At 40.2% G+C, this 20611-nt stretch overlaps 1 protein-coding gene and 1 long non-coding RNA gene across 9 annotated transcripts in view; one reads left to right on the top strand and one right to left on the bottom strand.

The window, feature by feature from the left end:
- Positions 1 to 20611, top strand: part of ABCC8 (ATP binding cassette subfamily C member 8) — a 166683-nt gene that overhangs the window by 32000 nt on the left and 114072 nt on the right. For all 8 annotated transcript variants that reach the window (XM_029582987.1, XM_029582988.1, XM_029582994.1 and 5 more), the window contains one exon: positions 1243 to 1431. In XM_029582987.1, the coding sequence (XP_029438847.1) occupies positions 1243 to 1431 (189 nt within the window). The remainder of the gene's footprint in view (positions 1 to 1242; positions 1432 to 20611) is intronic.
- Positions 4545 to 19693, bottom strand: LOC115079419. Its single transcript, XR_003853286.1, has 4 exons — positions 19419 to 19693; positions 19060 to 19115; positions 12573 to 12677; positions 4545 to 4814 (listed from the first exon to the last, which is right to left on the bottom strand). It is a non-coding gene; the product is annotated as an uncharacterized LOC115079419 (long non-coding RNA).

Raw genomic sequence — 20611 nt, 5'->3', positions numbered from 1 at the left:
TGGAGCAAACTCCATTGCAGCCAACCCCAAATAAGAAGAGAAGCTTCTGTTTCCATCAGTTTTAGCTTTCACTCTCTCTCTGTACTGAGCCTGTTCTGTCAACAAGTGTCAGGCTTTAATTGAAAAGAAAGAGAGAGAATGAAGAATTTTGATAGAAACAATTCAACGATCACAGCAGGCTCCCATAAAATACAAAAAAAGCAGAATTTCCCATAAAAAGAAATGCAAGGAAATGTTGTAATACTGAGATCCAGCTGAGGCACTTAAGTAACCAAAACAGAGACAGAATACAAGCATGCGAGGGAGGGAGAGAGCAAGTGATGGTAAGGGCAAGAGGGAGGGATGATGGAGATCAAGTAGGGATTTAGTAGATGGAGTAAACTGTGCAGAGTAAATGAACTAAGTGCCCCTTTCCCACCAAAAACCGCTATGTAATTACACACTACCCAACACTTCTGTCCCTGTTCTTTAATAAAAAGAGATGGTAAGAAGCTTGTTTTTGTATTTTTGTGCAACTCCCGTTCACTGTAAAAAGACTGACACAATTCAATCACTTAACATCTGAAAAAGACAGCAAACAAAAATCTTTTAAGTAGCTATTAGTGCCAGAAATATAAACTGTTTTAATCCCTAGTTAGTTTTTAGGCTGCGCCTGCTGTCCAAGGATAATAGTTATCAGTAGACATGAGACCCATCGGGATCAGCATTTACAATATTAGCCTTTCCCTCTCAACCCCAGTGTTCACTGACAAGTGGAGCTGCTTTAACACGATGCCCTGAGAGGAATACAGTGAATGCAGTATGAGAGCGGAAAATGTACTAACGGCTCCTCCTGCCTATTTAAGTTTTCACATCTGTGCTGGTACGATGCACAAATTGTTTATTTGTCCTGCAGTTCTGCTACGTGAAATAACTCTGATAAGCGCAGTAGAACATGTCCCCTCTGTCGTTACAGTCTCTGCCTTTTAAAATTGTAATCTGCCTTGGGTCATGCTGTTGTCAAGGGGAAATGCATCCTTGGTTGATTGCAACTTCTGCTGCTGAAAGCAATGCGCTTACTCTTTCGCCTTTATGCTTTTTCACTGCGATTATCAGAGCTTCCCTTTCATCGGCACTTGTTCCAACGTGTTCTTTTCAGCCAAAGCCTTCACCATCATCCTTCTTGATGGTGAAGGCTGATGATGATGATGATATCAGAGCATGAATTAAACTTTGCGTGTTTTCTTTTTCCCCCCATGACAGAGCAAACAGTCTCCATGTTCACAAGGATCGAAGTCCATTTGGCGTGCCCTATGCTATGCATTTGGAAGGCCCCTTGTTCTCAGCAGCATCTTCCGCGTTCTGGCAGATTTGCTTGGGTTTGCCGGTCCACTTTGTATCTCTGGGATTGTCCACCATCTAAGCAATGAGAATAAGACCTTTCATCCCCAGGTACTGTCTGGCCTCTCTTCTTTCAACATAAAGGGGATGATTTTGACTTTCTGATAACAGAGGTTGCAAGCTTTATTCCATTACGATAAATCAAGTGGTTTGTTTTTTTCAGTTAATACAGTGGCATTTTGTTTGTTATAATGGCTGGGGTTTTTTGCTGATTTAAAAAGAAAGTACCGCAAAAATGTTCTTGCCTACTTTTCACATCTTGTGTAGCATCTAAAGTAGATCTCCAGGATTTTTTTTCCTAGAGATTCTTCAGGTTTGCTATTCTGTTTTTAATCATCTCCTAAATTCATGCTTCACTCAAGTTCAGGTACAGCTGCTATTGCTCCCCATGTCACTGTTAGCAACTGGTTAATTTTGAAATGAGGTCTCGGTGATTAAGGGATTTATGAAGCATCCAATCAAAGTCCATGTCATGAGACAGTTCTGATAGCCAACACCCATCCCTGTGCATCCCGCAGGACAAAGAGTACCACAATGCATAGAGACGTCAGAAGAGCAGAATTGATAACATGAAATATGGTTTGCAACAACAACAGGGAAATGTTTTAGATCATTGCAGCTCTCAAGTACTGTGACAGCATTGCCTGTAATGCATTATGGGCATTTAGGACCATTTATTTATTTATTTATTTATTTATTTATCTAGTTTTATATACTGTCGTGTTTCGCCATCACAACGGATTACAAAGTTTCGATGTTTAACAGAGTGTTCAAAAAGTCATACACTTGTTAACATAGTTATCTTAGTCGTTATAAACATAGTTTGGTTGTAAATTGTACAGATTAAATCACGTACTTTGGATTGGTTCCGCATGTTTATATGGGACAAAAGGGAGGGAAGTTGCAGCATAGAGTCATAGCGTGTTTTGATAGGGCTTTAGTGAACATCCAAGTTTTTAGTTCTTTTTTTGAAGGTTTTTAAATGTTGTATTCTCAGTTCGGTTGGGAGGGAGTTCCATAGTTTGGGGCTTCCTAGGGATATGGCTCTCTTCCGAGTTGAGGTAAGTTTGTGACGAGCGGGTGGAATTTTTAATAGACCTTTGTTAGCTGAACGGAGATTTTGGTTTGGTGAGTGGAGTTTTATGGATGCACTTAGCCAATTTGTTTGTTTTTCATATATTATTTTGTGTATTATGGATAGTATTTTGTAGTCTATCCTTTTATTAGATGCTAAGATTAGATTACCACTCATCTGTTACTATTATTATTGCTCTTTAAATATATATATTTTTTCTAAATGTGAGGTATTAGAAGAGCCAAGAGAACTTTACTTTATGCTTTCAAGTTGATTGTACTTTGTCACTCAGGTTTTTAAGACTGCGCATGGCAAAGTCTTCTGGCTGTTGTCAAAATTAGCAATGGTCTTACATCAGAAGAACCCCTTTGAAAAACTAACCAAAAGAGACACTTGCTTCTCATTATGGGTGCAATACCGAAGAGACAGCAAATAACTTCAGTCTTCTTTTGGACCTGTGCTTCCAGAAAGTTTACAAATGGAAAAGGAACAGAACATGTGCCGACCACAAATAAGCAAATATTGTCGCCCATTTTTCATGCCATTTTCTTTGTGTTTGCATTCGTTGACCCTCCATTCATTTAGGGCTATATTTTGTTTGACACTAATTATGGTATTACATCCACTGGTTAAATAAGGGTTCTTTTAAGGCGGGATGCTTTGTGCTGTCGTAACACAAAGGATCTTAAAGTCATAAGATCATGGCCACTTTCTGACTGGTTGATTAATGTGTCTCAAGTTATGAGAATCATGGTTACAGGAAGTAAAACTGGCTGCTCAGAAATCAGTTAAAAATTCTAAATGGTGCTGTGCGTTTTTCTCACATACCTATTTTTCAATAGCAATATAACTTTTTTTGGCTCTGCAACAGTGTTTGAAAAACAGCTGTCATCGGTAAGCCTTTGATCTGAAATTGCATTTTCTTGTTTGCATACATGTGGCATTTTTTCTGCTCAAGGGTATATCTGGCCTCCTCTCCTCCATCTCTCCTCTATTCTTCATCTCCCACAACATCTCCTGCTCTAACAGTTTCATCTCTTCAATCAGTAATCGCCAATGCATCGCGTTAGCTAAGCCCTTCAAATAGCAGCTAGGTGTCAAATTTTAGGCTTTAACAAGTGGAAACTAAATAGCTTATGAATGAGAAGATACCATGCATCCTCTAAAGCCTCACTTGCATCTGACTTTCCTTCACCTTGCATGCATGTACATGCTAATTTTAGTGCATGCATGCTAACATCATTTCAAATTGGTGTAGTGTGCATGCTAGGCCCTTTGTGCAATATATACCATTTTTACACACATTAGACAATCTTAGGAAGTAATTTTCAAAGGAGTTACACATGTAAATGTAACATACTATTGTAGCAATTTTCAAAACCCATTTATCTGCACTAAGTGCACTTCATGCAGGTAAACCCTATTTGCTATTCAATGGCAATTGTAGCAATTTTCAAAAACCCACGTACATGGGTAAAGAGCATTTACACATATAAAACCCAGTTTTAAGCACGTAAATCATTTTGAAAATTATCTCCCTTAGCATGTACACTAAACTTTGGTGCATAGTCCTTAAATGTTTTAAAACTATAATGCCTTAGATTTTAAATATCACAAATAGATAACCTAATTAGCTTTAGAGCAGCAGTGCCAGTGAAAATTTTCTAGATTCTTCAGTTGGCACGTTTATAGAAAATCATTGAATTTTCTCTATCATTCTGATTTATATTTAATCCCTGGAGAAAGATTAGTGTTTAAAGTTTATGCAAGCCTCTCCTGCTTAGCTTCTTCCTCCATTTTGTATGTTAAGCAAACTGGGGCAGTGCTATGTTATTCTCTATCAGAGTTTATATGCTGGTAACACACGCTGTATGTAAAGGATGAATGTTGCATGAACAACCGACGGGTGAAGTTAGGAAAGTGATGCTCTAGAAAAGCGATGTAGTCCTAATAAAAGCATAATGCCTTAAGAAATTAAATATAGTAGGATTAAATGAATGGAAACATGAAAAGTAAGACCCCGAAGAAGAGGTATTAATGCAAAAAAAAAACAACCCCCCAGACAAATTGACATCTTGAAGAATCTAACTTGAATTGGTTCATAAAGCTAATATCTTCTGATTTTATTTATTGTCATACTGGGAACTCTGAATTGTTAGGCTGTTATGAGATTAAGTATCCTTGCAGACAGGTTCACAACACGGCAGCAGATTTCTGTCAGCATCTCGAGGTGTTCATTCACTTCTGCAATACGAAGACCAGACGTGCTCGCCTCGCAGGTCGCTTCCTCTCAAGGAACTGGAACAATCAGATAGTCCTTCATTCCTGATGACAGACCAATGGATTTAGAAGCTGTGTGCTGTCGATAAAAGAGAAGACATATTTCCACTATTTGTTGAACCAGAAGACCAAGACATGACATTCTCATATAGTAAAGAAAGAAAATCTATGCTATGATTTAGATTTGCAGCATTTCTTCTCCATTATTGATGTTTCACGTATCTGAGTGTTGGAATAAAAATACCTGGCATGGTTTTTAAATGGCCGGGAGGCACACAGCGCCTGTAATTGCCTTCTCGTACTTTAAATGAAGTGGATTATTTCTGTCGTCAAATCCCGTGGACAAAATGAGATTAAAAAAAGCACCCTGCCCAGGCTGCTGGTCCAGACAGCAGAGATTTTTCCAGCAGCCTAGCATCTTATGCAGCAAGGAACAGCAAGGTGATTGCTTCCTACCCAGCAAAAGAATTGCTTTTGAAAGTCTTACAGCTTCGGTTTCTGCTGCCGCTCTAGCTGAGGTTTGTCTTTATATAAACTAATAACCGTGTTTAAGGCTTTACAAAGGGACCAGAACAATTTATTGCTCATTGCTATTAAACAGTGGCCAGTGTTCATGCTAGAACAAAGAGCTTATGTAGAACTTGAATTAAACAGAAGTCAATATTCAAAGGCTTTGTCAGAGTAACTTTTGGAGCTACCAGATCAAAAAATGAGATTTCAATATTTCGCCCTGCTCCACAGCTAAATTTTGTCCAGGTAACTCATAACCAATGTTCCTTTTTTTTTTTTTTTTTTTTAAAGGCTGCACGTGCAAAAATTTTCACTTGCGCAACTTTTTATAACCGAGCTCCACTTTGTGTGCTACGAGCCAGGTTAATGCAAATAATATCGGGATTTCTTCTGCGCACTAGTTTTGCCATGTTTACGACTTGTGTGAGTGTGCTTAGAGGGAACAGTGCTCATAACCCCACAAAATTCAGCCAGGTAAAAAGAAGCAACACTAAGGATGTTCTGGGACAGGGAAAAAGTTAGCTGGTAAGTCTTATTGGAAAATTAGCTGCCCTGTTTCCCGGATAAGTTTAATTAAGTGTATTCAGCGAACACTTACCCCAGCTATGTTGCACTGCAAATCCAGGTAAAGCTAACCAGGTAACTTTTCTGCTCACTGGCCTGCTGAATATCAACCTAACTATTTTTCTAAGCTACAGTAATTTACAAAATAAAGTATTTTTCTGATTTTTGGCTCCCGTCCTGTTGGAATAAATGCAGGTGTTTCAGCACTAACACTTATTGGTCAGATGCCAGATGTATGCTATATTCTGGAGGGAGCTGCAGTCTGTGAGTCAAGAATTATCACTGCAACTGCTGGGCTAGACATAAGGGGGCCGATGCAAGATCATGCATGCAAAAAAATGTTCGTCCAACTTGGACACACGTTTTTTTGAATGCGCGCATATCCCCTCTCTTGGGCACTCTGTCTAATACTCAAGTGAGCTGGTGCGCTAAAAGGGACACGCAATGGATAACTTGCACATCCTTAATACATCCATGGCCTTGAGCGGCCCTGAGAAGTGGCTGTGGGTGGGTAAGGAAAATACTCAATTTTCCGAACTGTCCATTTTCACAACCCGTGCACAGCCACAGATTAGGAAAATGGGCACTCATAAATTAAGCTTCCCTTTTCCTAACCTGACCGCTGTCAAGTTTTTCTTTTTTTTTTTTTTTGTTTTTGGGTTGGTTTTTTTTTTTCAATATTAAGTAGAAGGAACCACAGAAAATTGTGAGGCACTCCAAGCATGGCTTGGAGTGCCTCACAATTTAGCACCAGCTCTAGCCTGGCGTTAATTGTTGAAGGTTAAAAATGTGAACATCTAGCGCACATTTTGTTTTTACGTTGGGGGATACTACATAATCGCCTCATCAACATGACATTTGCATGTAATGAGCAGTATTAGCTACGCACCAGTATGGATGTCTGTTTTGGAAGCACTAATCCCGATATTGCTTTGGTCTTTGTCTAGCACGTCCAAAACATGCATCCTACCTTGCATTTAGCAGCGCTCTGAGCTCAGCGCCCCATATTGCATCGGCCCCAAGGTGGATTGAAAATGGGAGGAAAACCTTGGGTAGTTGTGAATGAAGGCTTATGGCTGCAACTTCAGTAGAGGCTGTTTTTTGACTGAGCTTGAAACCCAAAAGTACCAGGAGGAAACTTCTAGGTACAAAAATCTGAAAAGAAAATCAGAATTGCTTATTATATGCTCATCAATCTGTCATCATTTGATTCACAGCACTGCAAGAGTGCTCCTGCCAGTTGTGAAATGTCAGTGAGCAGTTTTCCCTAAGCATAGTAGCATCCAAAATAGGTTTGACTATTTGGTTTTGTCAGCTACCCATGGATAGTAAAGAGGCCAAGTAGAGTGGTCAGCCTAGAGCAAAGATGTTCCCAGGAGCCAAGTAAAAAATCGAGGTGGGGCTGATGGAGAGGAATTTCTGAATCTGACTGGGAGAGGAGGAAAAGGAATATTAATTTAATTTAATAGGTCATGTGTTGCGATGAGTATGGTAGAATGTAGAAGGCTTGCTCTGGGGACTATCTATAGCAATCTGGTCTCTACAAACTCTGGAAAACCTCCAAAATGTAGCTGAAGGATCCTGTCAGCTTTGATTATCTTGGCATTTGGAGTATCTATGAGCACTAGAGCAGCCAAAAAGATAAATAAAAGCATCTTTCCAAGACTCTAAGATGGCGACTGGGCCAACGAATCTAGAGGTTCTCACTGTGAGAGGTTTTCACTGTGAGTACTTCCTCCATAGCTGACTAAACTAAAGTGGTTATCTAGGCCTTGGAGCCTCGGTTTGATAAGATTGATAAAGACTATGAGAAAATTGAGGAAACAAACTCAACTTTTGGGGAGTTTGGCTGCAGAGTATTGAAAGTGGAACAGAGGATCTTGGATGTGCAGGACGAAGCGCAGGAGCATGTTGGGGATCTTACCTCTTTGAAAGCGACATTGCAGTTCTGTGAGAATTGGCGAGAAGACCTCAAACAGGTCTCGCAAAAACAATCTCCGATTTGTTGGCTTGCCAGAGAGCTCAACAGATGGTGAACTGTGAGGCTTTTTAGAAACTTGGCTGCCAGCGGAATTAGGCTTTGGAGAGGCCTGTGGCATCATAACAGTGAACTGTGCTCATAGACTAGTGCTGAAGAGAACATCTGATACCAAGTCACATGTGGTTATAGCCCGGTTTTTGAATTATGTGCAGAAAGAAGTAATCTTACAGGTGATCCATGCTGGTAAACAGTTCAAGTACAATAGAAAAAAAAGTGCCAGTTTTCCAAGACTGCTCCACCAAGTTGTCTGCTTTACGCTGTAAGTTCACCCCCATGTGTCCAGCACTGCACAATCTCAATGCATTCTTCCTTGCTCTATCTGGCAAAACTCCATGTTGTCCATAATGGGGTGGTCAAATGGTTCTCCTCGGTGGAGGAAGCATAATAATTTGTCCAGAACTTGGAGTCTACTCAAGTGGAGGCTTCTGCAACCTGGTTTTATGCTCCACTATTAAAAGATTATTTGTCCTAAGTTTCGTCTGCTGGTGCTTTTGCCTGTAGCTTTGTTTCCTATGATTCAGTGTAGAATTCAGTGAGACTGGTTTATCCAATTATTATGATGTCCAGTCGGTATTTCAGCGACAGTTAATGGACATACATTTGGGGATTCATATGTGGGTCTGCAAGGCTTGACAACATCTGCTTTTCTTGTACCCAATGAAGCCCAAATTGCTTCTCCTGCCTACCATTGTTTTAATTTACCATGTTCCAAATCAGGGAGATGTTTCCTGCAATATTGCAATATTCGTCTTCTGTCTAAACAGAGCGCAAAAAATGTTATGCCTCTTAACAGGTGAGCCAAGGGCAGCAACATTCCAGGAGATGACTCTTAAAACATTTTTACCCAATCCTGTATAAAAAAAGAGGGATTCCCAGCAAGTTAAGAATTTCAACTTCAAGGAAAACCCTCCAGCCTAGGATCTCTTCCCAAGAGCCAGAAATAAAATCAAGAGCTCCCTTTTCAAAAATTAATATGATCTAACAGCAATAAATTCTTCTCATTTACAATATAGTTGAACCCCCCCCATCCCCCCTTCTCTCCATGCCCTCTAGTCTTCCCAATATTCAATCACATTGTAGGTTCCCCCACCCCCAGCTAATTCTCCCCAAACCTACCCTTGTCCTATTCCACCCCATCCAACCCCAATCCCACCAATCCACTCATTCCCACTTCCCTCGCTCGTGAGGTTCTAAAATCACCCTAAATGCTATGGATAAGCTACCCTAACTCTCTGGAGAGACAATTTAAAAATTACAATAAGCAGCCCTTCTCTTTTCACCTCCATAAATTAATAAATTGAGTTATTATCAAAATCCCAACCCTTTATGTAGCTATAAATATCTGCAAATGTATTATATGGGTGATGGCAGGATGTAGAAAGATACTTAATATGTAGTAAGTGGGATAGAAAAACCAACAACACACCAAATTATTAGATGGGAGAACATTAGCTCCACTGATGATCCTGATGTAGGTGCTGGGCAAAATGGTTGAAGCAGTTCTTAAAAACAAAATTATTGACCACATAGACATTGTATAATGGTGGAGAGACAAAATGGATTTTGCAAAGAGAAGTCTTGCATTACCAATTTACTAGATTTTTTCGAGGATATAAATAAATATGTAGATAAAGAGTGAGCCAGATGATTTAGTGTATTTGGATTTTCATAAGGCATGTGACAAAGTCCCTCATGAGAGACTCTTCTGGAAATTGGTAGGTGAAGAGATCAGAGGCAGTGTCCTATTATGGATTCTTAACTGGATAAAAGACAGAGGGTAGGACTAAATGGTCAGTGTTCAGTATTAGGACATGTGCTATCTAGCATATTCATAAATGATCTGGAGACAGGAACAACGAGTGAGGTGAACACATTTACAGATGGCACAAAATTGTTGTGAGTCATACAATGGCAGCAGATTGTGAAGAACTGCAGAAGGACCTCGTGAGACTAGGAGACTTGGCTTCTAAATGACAGATGGCAATTTAAAGTGGACAAGTGCAAAGTCATGTAGGGAACTACAAGTACAAAATGCTGGGTTCAGTGTTAGAAATCACCACCCACGCCAAAGTGTCCCTCGGTTACACCTAAGGACATACTTAAAAGGTATTTTTGGAAGTTTTGAAGATCTCTGAACAGGCTTTACCACCTACATCTAAAGCTTATTATGTTCCAAACTTTAGAAGATAATCCTCTTTAACAACACAACAAGATCCCGTATTAGATATGAATAATCTATCTGTAATTTTGGAGAAATCAATCACAGAAGAAGTTACATCTGCCACTCTTGTGGTTACTTTTGTCCTTGACCCCGATAGAGACTGGGTTTTGCGTCTTTTCTTCAGGCATAAGTCTGAGCCCTTTCTGAATATCCTTGTATGTGTATTTCCTGATGTTGCAAAACAGACTCAGAAAAGGCATCAGCAATTTCTAATTCTGAAACCTAGAGCCTTGCAAGTGGGAGCGATGTTCTTTTTGAAGTTTCCATGTAAATGTTGTATTAAGTACAAAGGGGATTCTTATATTTTTTACCAACCTTCTCAATTATCGTTATTTCTGACAGATACCTTTTGGATAATTCTTTTGTCTGGTCGACTTAATCATCCGTCATAACAGTGCAAGAGACCTTAATTTATAGCTCTCATCCATTACTCTGCTCATCTGTATTTAATAATTGTAGTAATACATTTTTCTTGAAATAGTGTAATGGTTTCTCCCTGATTGGGGACTTGATTTGAATTTGGCACTATTGTAAAACTATTGGTATTTGTTTCCTTTTTGTTTGTATTACTTGTGCCTCTTCAGATTTTCTTTACAAGAAGTGTCTTGTCTATATATTTTTGAAATTGAATAAAGTATAAAGAAAAAAAAAAAAGAAATCACCACCCAGGAAAAGGTCCTTGGAGTGCTTGAGTACAATGCTTTGAAACCTTCAGCTCAGTGTGCAGTAGCAGTCAAAAATGAAAATATAATGTTAGGAATTATTTGAACAGGAATAAAGAGCAAAACTGAGAATATCATAATGCCTTTGCATAGATCCAAGGTGCGACAGCACCTTGAGTATTGTGTGCAGTTCTGCTCGCCCCCATCTCAAAAGAGACACAGCGGACATAGAAAAGGTACAGAGAAGGGGATGGAAAAGCTCTCTTATGAGGAAAAGCTAAACAGATGAAGGCTCTTTAGCTTGGAAAAGAGACAACAGAGGGGATAGGACTGAAATTTATGAAATAATGAATGGGGTGGAAAGGGAACGGTTATTTACTCTTTCAAACAACACTAGCAACCAACAGATTTAACACAAATCGTAGGAGGTATTTTTTTCATTCAACATGCAATCAAGCTCTGCAGTCCTTTGCCAGAGGATGTGGTCAAGGCAACTAACATGGTGGGAGTCAAAAGAAGATTGGACAAGTTCCTGAAGGAACAGTCCATCATAGTTATTAGCCGGGTAGACTTGGGAAAGCCAGCGCTTATCCCTGGGAGTGAGATACAAGAAATAGATCGACTATTGGGGATCTGCCGGGTACTTATGACTCAGACTGGCCACTTTTGGATACAGAATGCTGGGCTCGATGGACCTTGACATAACCCAGCATGGCATTTCTTATATTTTTATGATAGGGGACAAGGAGTATTTAGGAATCTTGTTGTAACCAGTCCATAAAACCTCCATTTTACCAGTGATCATCTTAAAATGTACTCTGTCTTGTTCATCTTCCAGTCAGATTATTATCTATGGTTCAGACCACTGAGGAATGATCACCTCAGAAAATACAGACAATATGGATATTGTCTGCATAAATATAAAACCAGATTTCTGAATAATGCCACATACAGGATGAATAAAAATATTAAATAACATGGGAAAAAGAAGAGAACCTTGGGGGATTCCACACACACATTTTCAAAGATTGGACAACTTTTTTTATCCTATACTGTCTATCCTATGGTGTCTATTATAACTATATAAAACCACAAAAATGTATTACGGCTCTTAGAGGTGTACCAGAAAGAAACACTCTGCTCTTCTGTGTGGAAGTAAAACTCAGATTAAGGCACAAATTCTGGCTAAATTATTCTAAATGACCACAGCATACATCGGGGGTAATTTTTCAAAAGGATTTACATGTACAAATGTAACTATTGTAGCAATTTTCAAAAGCCATTTACCCACGTAAAATGCATTTACGCATCTATTGTAGCAATTTTCAAAAGCCCACTTACTCGAGTAAACTACATTTACAAGTGTAAAACCCGTTTTTAAGAGTGCAAATGCATTTGAAAATCAAGCTCATTCTCTCTTCCCTCCTCTACTCCTCAGTAGCTCTCACCGCCACCTAACACCAGCCTGTGCCGGGGACCGACTGCAGTCATCCCCGCCTCAGCAGGTCTCGCCAGTGCCTGGTGTGTCCTGTGCATGGCACCCTTCATTCCCTGCCAGGACCCAACTTCTCCCCTCGGGAGTCCTTACTGCCCCTCCTTCCACCAACCCACCACTTCTCCTGTTCTCAACCCCATGTTTCCTAGGGCCCCGCAGCCTTTTCCGCCACTGCTCACAGGCCGGGCAAAAGATTGGACGAGGGGGAGGGACAAGGACTTGCAGCCCAGACAAAAAAAAAAGGTCATGAGGGATGTATGTAGCCCACAGGTCACAATTTAACCTCCTCTGGCATACAGTGAGCTCTTCCAACAGACTCGCGTTTTTCTAGGAGTTACTTCTACCTCACGGCTGCTCAAGGTCAGACCAGGAACTCTCGAGGCTTCTTTGTTACCAGATCAGCTGCCATCTGGCCTTGACTGTTAGAGTCCCTTCTTTTCCTTGCCTCCCTGGTGAAAGACAAAACATCACAGGCACATTATTTTTTTTTTTCCATTTTCGGTGGGCTATTATTTGTAATTGCCTTAACCAGCTGTTTCTACTCTCCTTTCGAACATGGATCAGAGAAAAAAAAAACCTCATATTACTCGCCTAAAGAGGTTTGTTTTCTGTCATTTCAGAGAGGACTGCACTATGGGTGGGTTTCACTGTAAAGAACATTTAATTGCTTTAAAACCATCTTGACGGGAAAGGTAAGTATGTGCCATCTGTCTATAAATGAGTTTTTGTAGCCCTCTGGATGTAAGAAGAATGTTATGTACTATATCTCAATATCCACAGCATTTACAGTATCACAATTTCTGTAGGTTAATGTATGGAGCGAGAGAGAGAGAATTGTGTAAGATGTTTTCTTGTGCTGGAAGGACGTCTGAGTCACAGCTCTATTAGCAAGGAGATCTTCTCCATCACAGTTAAAACAGAGAGAAAACGTAGACAACCACAGTGTATTCTGAACATATCATATATTAATAGGCATCTATATACACAAACCCTCTCATTTTTGCTTTATGGAAAGTCAACAAAAAATGTTTCCCATTGACGGGGAGCATAGATGAAAATTATTTGATCCTCCACTATCTATTCTGTCTCTCTGCTAATGATAAAATAGTTTTTACAATGCTATGGAACGCAGCTCATTTACAAGCAAATTGAAACAGTTAAACATTCCCATGGGAAGAATTTAAATTAGCATTTTTTTTTTATTTTTTTTTTTGCATCTTAAATTTCATAACCCACACATCAGTCTCAAAGATTATTTCTACAGAGACTGCTCACTGGAATAATATGTTCCAGGATGATGCAGACACTGATGAGTCACGTACCTCGCACATCTATAAAGGAAAGGAGGAAGGTACTGTACACACTCACATTTAAAGGGAAATGTTACCACCTTTAATGGAAAGAATTCTTTACTCGGACTGATGAAATTTTGGAATATTTTCCCAAAAAAGACCGCCATGGCTGCACAGATGTTGGGCTCTTTTCCCCCTCCTGGAAGGACACATTTGCGTTGTCGTCTTCAGAGTTGATAAGAACTCTGTACTGCAGGATTTCAGTGAGCATTGTGTTTGGGTTTAAGACTTATTATGGACACTGATGGTTTTTGGAGTTGTTTTTTTTATTTAGTTTTATGCTACAGATTTATTGACAATTTTTAAAAGAAAAATTTGGCTTTGGTATATGGTTATACATAGTGTTCTAGCGCTGTCAGTAATAGCACAATCTATGGGGTGAATTTTCATGTGCGCATCAGTGGCATCTACTCGCATATTCCGTATGTTATAAAATACACACGTATGTTCATTTTGAGTGCACATACCTGCATGTAAAAAAAAGGAGCCATCTAGGGGCACTCCAGGTGGGGCTTACCCCCTAGATGCAGGTAAATTGCTCTTTTAAAAGACCCGCGTGTACATTTGCCAGCTTATGTATTTTTACACCTAATTATCTGGCGTAAGTGATATTAAATGTGATTATTATGTAGCACTGATTAGGTGGGAAATCTGTGTGAACTCGGGGGAGTTCAGGCCGAAGAACCAGGAAGGTCTCAATGGCCTGGAGAAGGACTGTGTGAACTGGTGGACTAATTGGTAAACTGGTTAATATTTACGTGTATGTTTTAAACTTGGCCGACTTACGCACATAAGTCCTACTTTACTTTCATGTGTAAAGTATGCGCATATATTGTTAAACTAGGCAGGAAAGGTACACGCATTCATTGCATTGATATATGTGGTTTCAGTGCATTGTGTGTATTTGCGTGTAAGCTTACGCATACGTGTATGTTACAGAGTATTTTATAAAATGAGTATATATCATACGCTTGGGTTATAAAATATTGCGTAGATCTACTCATGGCCATATACACACGTATATGCTGTCGCGCAGTTCTTTGAAAGATAGCCCCCCAACTTCTAACTGTTCAAGCAAAATGTATTTTGCTTGGTTTTCCCCACATTATGAATTCATGTAGCTGTGGGTATTTACACTTACGGACGAATTTTAAATCATCCACGCTTGCAAATTCCGGCGGTTATGTGCGTGGCAGGGCTCTGCAAGCACCGCGCATGTTTTCAAAAGGGCCCGGCACACCCACGTAACTGCCGATACGCGCACAAGTGCTGGGCCCTTAAAAAGGGGCGGGATCTGGGTGGGACGGAGGCCGGCCAGGACAGCGCCATTAGCCACTGTCCCGGGGAAGCGCACACTGGCAATCGGACGGCACGTGCAAGTTACTTCTGCTCCAACAGAGCATTAAGAACAAAAATTATTTTACTTAGGTAGGGGGTAGGAGTCAGGGTGGAGAGGGGAAATGGTAGGAAGGTTAGGCAGGGGTGGTAGGGAAGTTCTCTCCCAGTCCGCTCCTTGCGTCGGCATACGTATGTTATAAAATCAGCGCATTCATGTGTGCGCGCCAGGAAACCATGCGCACATGGGCGCCCGCTCGCATCTTTTAAAATCTACCCCTTATTTTTGTGGTACTGATTTATACCTATTTTGTCCAACTGTGAGGCTTGTCCTTTAGGGGGCAATAATCCCCACTCGCTCCTGCCTCTCCATGGCTCTTTAAAATGGTGTCCTGCTCTGAGAGCCCTGACATCAGAATGGTGTTGGTCTCAGGGTCATTCAGTGCCATTTTCTTGTACAGCCGCTTTGATTTGTTTTAGAAATGTGGTATAATAAATCCAATGCACTACATTAAACTAAACATACAATTGCACCAGCTATTAAGTTATTGCTGTAAAAATATACACACGTACTTTTTAAAATCAAGAAGCATGCATATAAATGAAAACACCACCCTCCAAATGAGAGTAAACGTTCATGCATATGCACTCTTACCCACATATTGGTAATTTTATAAAAGGATATTTCCACAAGTAAAGCACGCTTAAAAATGCCTTTTCAAATGTACAATTTTTGCTCTGTAAAGCATCAGTGTACATGGCAGGAAATTTCCTGCTCCCCAAGTCACATCTTGGCTCTTTGCTTTGCGCCATAGTCATACTTTCTCCATCTGTCACTCTTTCCATAATCCTCATAAGAACATTAGAAATGCCAGACTAGATCAGACCAGCACCCTGTCCCCAACAGTGACTCATCTGGGTCACAAGCACCCTGCAGACCACAAAAAGTAGATCTCTAACTTGTTACTCATTCCCAGGGATAGTGATGGCTTTCCCCAAGTCTGCTTGGCTAATAATGTTTTATGGACTTTTTCTCCAGGAACTTGTCCCAAACCTCTTTTAAATGCCGCCATGCTAGTCGCCTTGACCACACCTTCTGGCAAACAGATTCCATGGCTCGTTCATGCGTTGAGTGAAAAAGTACTTTCTATGATTTTGTTTTAAATCTGGGGGTTATTAGTTTTATAGCCTTTGAGGAGGAGAGGGTTAAAGTCGTTATTAAAGACAAAACCTGGTGGATGGATTTAGAGGCAATAAACCTGGTGCACATCTCCCAGTCTTAGGCCTGTTGCTGTAAAGACCAGAGTTGTGAATGAAGCCTCATGGCACCAGAATTGATTCTAAATTAGCTGGAAGAGAAAGGAAAAAGGAGAAACTCCAGGGGCCACAAAAAAAAAAAAAAAAACATCCTTGCAAGTTGTCAGTTGCCACCATTACTACTTTAGTCTGATATGGATCTACAGCGATACTGTACTTTTTCTATACCCTTTGGGGGTAATTTTCAAAAGGAGTTATGCGCATAAATATAACTACTATTGTAGCAATTTTCAAAAGCCATTTACTAGCGTAAACTGCACTTACACGAGTAAATTCTATGGACAATTCAATGGCATCTATTGCAGCAATTTTCAAAAGCCCACTTAGTTGAGCAAAATATATTTAATTGAGTAAATGTTGTTTAGAATCAGGCCCTAAGTTTGCTAGCCATGTTTGAATTCAATATTTATTTAAATTAAACCCGATTAGGAGTTACAGAATAGGACTTGATAGCATGCAGCAGTGTCACAACCAGCAGCAGGAAGATTTGCGGTGTTTCCCACTCTTAAGCCCCCTTTGAGTATTCAAGGCCAGTAGCTCTGGACGGAGGACTATTTGACTGCCTTAATCTCCTGTTCGGGATAGAAAGTATTTCTGTCAGCACCATGGAAAGTCACTGATTTACAGCCCTCACTTTATTTTTATCAAGCTCTCCAGTAGCATTATTTATAATCTTTCAAGTGAAATGTTCTCATACAGCGAACATGTGTATGTACATAAATCACCTAGCAGCCACCAAAAAAAGAAAATATGACCCACTGATAAGCACAATTGCTTACTCCGTCAATAAAATATCTTGTTCCCTCATATCATAATGAACAGTGGTTATAATAAGAAGTGTGCAGCAGTATAGTGCAATAGATTTGGAAATGACATATTTTTCCATGTAAAGCTTTATAGATATAATTGTGTAAATCTATCTATCATGTAATAGGCAAAAAAACAAAATCAGAAATTGCGCCCCTGAACACCTGGTATCGTTAGGAAATGTGGGGGTGAAGAGGGAGGAATTCATGACAGACTTACTATTTTTTTTTTTTTTTTAAATTAATCTATGTTTTACCTTCTGGTACATTTAATTCATTGCACGTTACTGTTATCTGTGACATGAAAAGGGCAGAAGAGGCTAGGAGACTTAGCTAACATCATGACATCTTGCCTAAACTGTAACACGACTGTGGAACGTCAGTATAATCTGCTCTTAGACGTTAGCGCGCACAGCACATGTAGAATGGCTTCATGTGACGGGGCGAAGCTGGAAAGGTCAGGGATTTTAACAAGCCCTGCTTTGAAAGCCAGTAACTGTTTTGTATTGAATGAATTCCTTATCATCACTTTGCATAAAAACTGTACAGAAAGACATGTTATCGTTAACCTCAAACAGGAGTTCAGGTGCAGGAGAAAGAGGAAGCTGCAGTCCCCCTCATGTATTTCTGAGATTGACCTAATCTAAAAGTACTGAAGGTGTAGCAGTGTGTTTGAAGGAGCTTTGCATTCATCTCTGCCTTATTTGTTCCTCTGTGCCAGTCCCTACTGTATAACTTCCACATGGGCAAAGCGTCCAGGCAGTGGGGGTTTTCTAAGGAAATAAAAGGTATCAGGTTGGGACCAAGGCGAGCTCTTCCAGCTGCAGTGGGGATAAGGAAGGAAGTTCATGGAGATTCTGGGTCGGGCAGGTGGCATTATTAGTAAATGTGAGTCCCATTCAATTCACTGGTCGTCTACCCTGATATAAACACTGAGGCATCGTAACATAATAGTGATGGCAGAAAAGGACCAAATGGTCCATCCAGTCTGCCCAGCAGGCTTCTTAGGGTAGTATCTGCCCCGCCGTGCAGGTTACCCCCCATGTTTCTCTTAAGAGTAGCAACTGCCGCTCCGTGCAGTTGTCCCCAAGCCTTATGATAGCCCATAAACAAATTTTCTGCTAGCAACATTTTTACTTCTTGAAAATTCAGACAGTGCTGCTTGACGTGCTTTGCTTAAGGACTTGACCATAGAAGCAATCCCGCGCTTTTTTCCTTACGTCTGCGTATCGGGAGCCCAGACTTCCTTGAGACTGGTTTTGAATTGTGTCTCTCTTTAAAAAGAAGTACAGCATTATGTTTCGGTATTGTGACTCAGGTTAAGTGTTTGCACTAAGGCCAAGCCTAGTGTCTTGGTCATGAGATTGACTCCCCATACACCTCCCATTGATTTTTTTTTTGGGGGGGGGCTCAGATTGAGATCCAGTATAATGTGGCAGAGGGGGTTGTTAACACGCTGCCATTCAAGCCGATCGGCAATACCAATGTTTCGGAAAATCAGCAAACCAGGAGGGTTAAGCCTCCCTTTAGAAGACAATTTGATTCCAGTCTTCATGCGAAGCAGTAAAGCCGTCTATAAACTACAAGTATTTCTTTAAAGCAGATGTAATCCAAGACCAAGAATATTTGGTGCCCATCTGTTTTTAATGGCTCTAAATATTTAAAATTGGTTCTGAATTTAGAATTCTTGTATCACCAAGGTAACAAGTAAAGAACAAAGAAGTTGATCAGCGGCGGAGAAAGGAACGAAACAACTCCTCTCCTTCTCTCCCCCCTCTCCACCTAATTGCAAATGACCTTTCCTACAAATCAGAGCTGGAAATAAGCAGATATGCTATTTTTAAATAGTAACCAGTGCTCCAAGAGAGAAAAACAGGAACAAGGAGATTATGAGAAGCAGCGACAGAGAGTTGTGGGATCACTCCTCAGGCAAGCCACCAAATAGTGACGCTTTCAGCTCTTCCCAGGTTAAATGCGAGTGGTACCTCACTCCACGCCATGGTGATTCCAGCACTACTCACCAACAAAGGCCCTTCTGATTCATTTTAGTTCAAGCTCCAGCTGATTGCAGCATTTTCTGAAATGTAAAATAAAAGCAAAGTCTGCAAAGGGATGAAATCTTGCACAGATGGTAGCTGAAATTCAGAATGGGATTGTTTACCGCATGTCTGCATAGTCAGAACCACAAAATAAACATTAAAATAGCATGCATTACTTGTATCTTCTATGGGATTCGGTTTTAGATGCCTAGATAATCAACATTTTCAAGTTTTAGAAGTAGATTTAACCTAGGGTTCTCTTTAATAAAAATTAAACTTGTGTTCTAGTTTCTAAGCAATTCCCAGTGGCTTCCTTGTTTGGTTTTAATATGCTGTCATACCTTTTATTAAGCCGATAAAACGAGGTCCATGAGCTTTTAAGATCTTGTAGCTCCAGATAATTCTTATGTCGATCAAATAAATGGTGTCACTCCCTGCAAAGGATATGGCTTTCTCCAGGATCAATATGATTACTCGAATTCTGCCCCTTTCTTTCAATAAAAATTCATCTAGCAGAGATTATTCAGGGTTTAATGTTAATCAGTGCTTGGGAAACACTGCCTATAAACTACAAAGCACATTGTACTCAGATCAGCCTCCTGAGAACGGGAGCAAAGACCAGTAGCAACAGTGAGAAAGAATTGCAAAAAATCACAGCTGTCTAATACTTTATCCCAGCAGTACTGGCCTGGGAGATCCGAGACTTGGAAGCTAAGCAGCACTGAGACCTTGGCTTATATCTGGATGGGGGCCCTTCAACAAAGTCAAGCTGACGTGCTATGGTTCACCTAAAAATCAGATTGATTTGCACACATCCCTGTGACACTTGGCTGCTCCCTGGACAATGCAATTCACAATGTAAGGAGCACTGGGATGTTAAAAGTTTGGGTGTTTTTTTTGCCAGGGATCACCTAAATAAATGTTAGAGGTAGGACCGGGATGTTGCATTTTGCATTTCAGAGATCTGTTCCCTAAAAACTAAACATTGTCAAAACTTTAAAATATACTGCGCTACAATTTTATATTCTGGCATGCTCTGTTTGCTTCTCTCCACTTTATTGTTCTATGATCAATAGCAAGGACACATAAGAGACTGTGCCTGTAAGTCTGGAGCAGAGGAAAATGGGACCTGTGTGTGGTTTCAACAGTATTGTTAGTTAAAAATAATGTTCAGAAGGAGGTTAAGCTGTTGCTTTTATCTAAAGGTTGCACCTAATGTAAGTAGTTCTGCATTTTGAAAGGGTGATTAATCATTTGGACTGGGTAGGAGAATGAATGTTAAACCTTGACCCATATTCTCAGGTGCAATGTGCTTTCCGCTGTGCATGCTTGAAACAGAATGCAGCATCCAGATCAGCTATTTTGCTTGTATATTGACTTTGTCTTTAGTATGGCCCTTTTTTTTCTGCTTTTTGAGAAATTCTCATACATTTCCAGTGAATTCTGAAGATCTAAAAAGCCCTCGGTGAACTTTATGGACTTGAACTGGGTTGGCCATAATACTGGGAAAAATATTTGCAATTTTATTCTTGTA

This window comes from Rhinatrema bivittatum, chromosome 17, assembly GCF_901001135.1.
Source record: "Rhinatrema bivittatum chromosome 17, aRhiBiv1.1, whole genome shotgun sequence".
In the NCBI taxonomy this organism is placed as follows: domain Eukaryota; kingdom Metazoa; phylum Chordata; class Amphibia; order Gymnophiona; family Rhinatrematidae; genus Rhinatrema; species Rhinatrema bivittatum.
The sequence above is the reverse complement of the archived record's forward strand: the minus strand, read 5'-3'. Positions and strand labels throughout refer to the sequence as shown.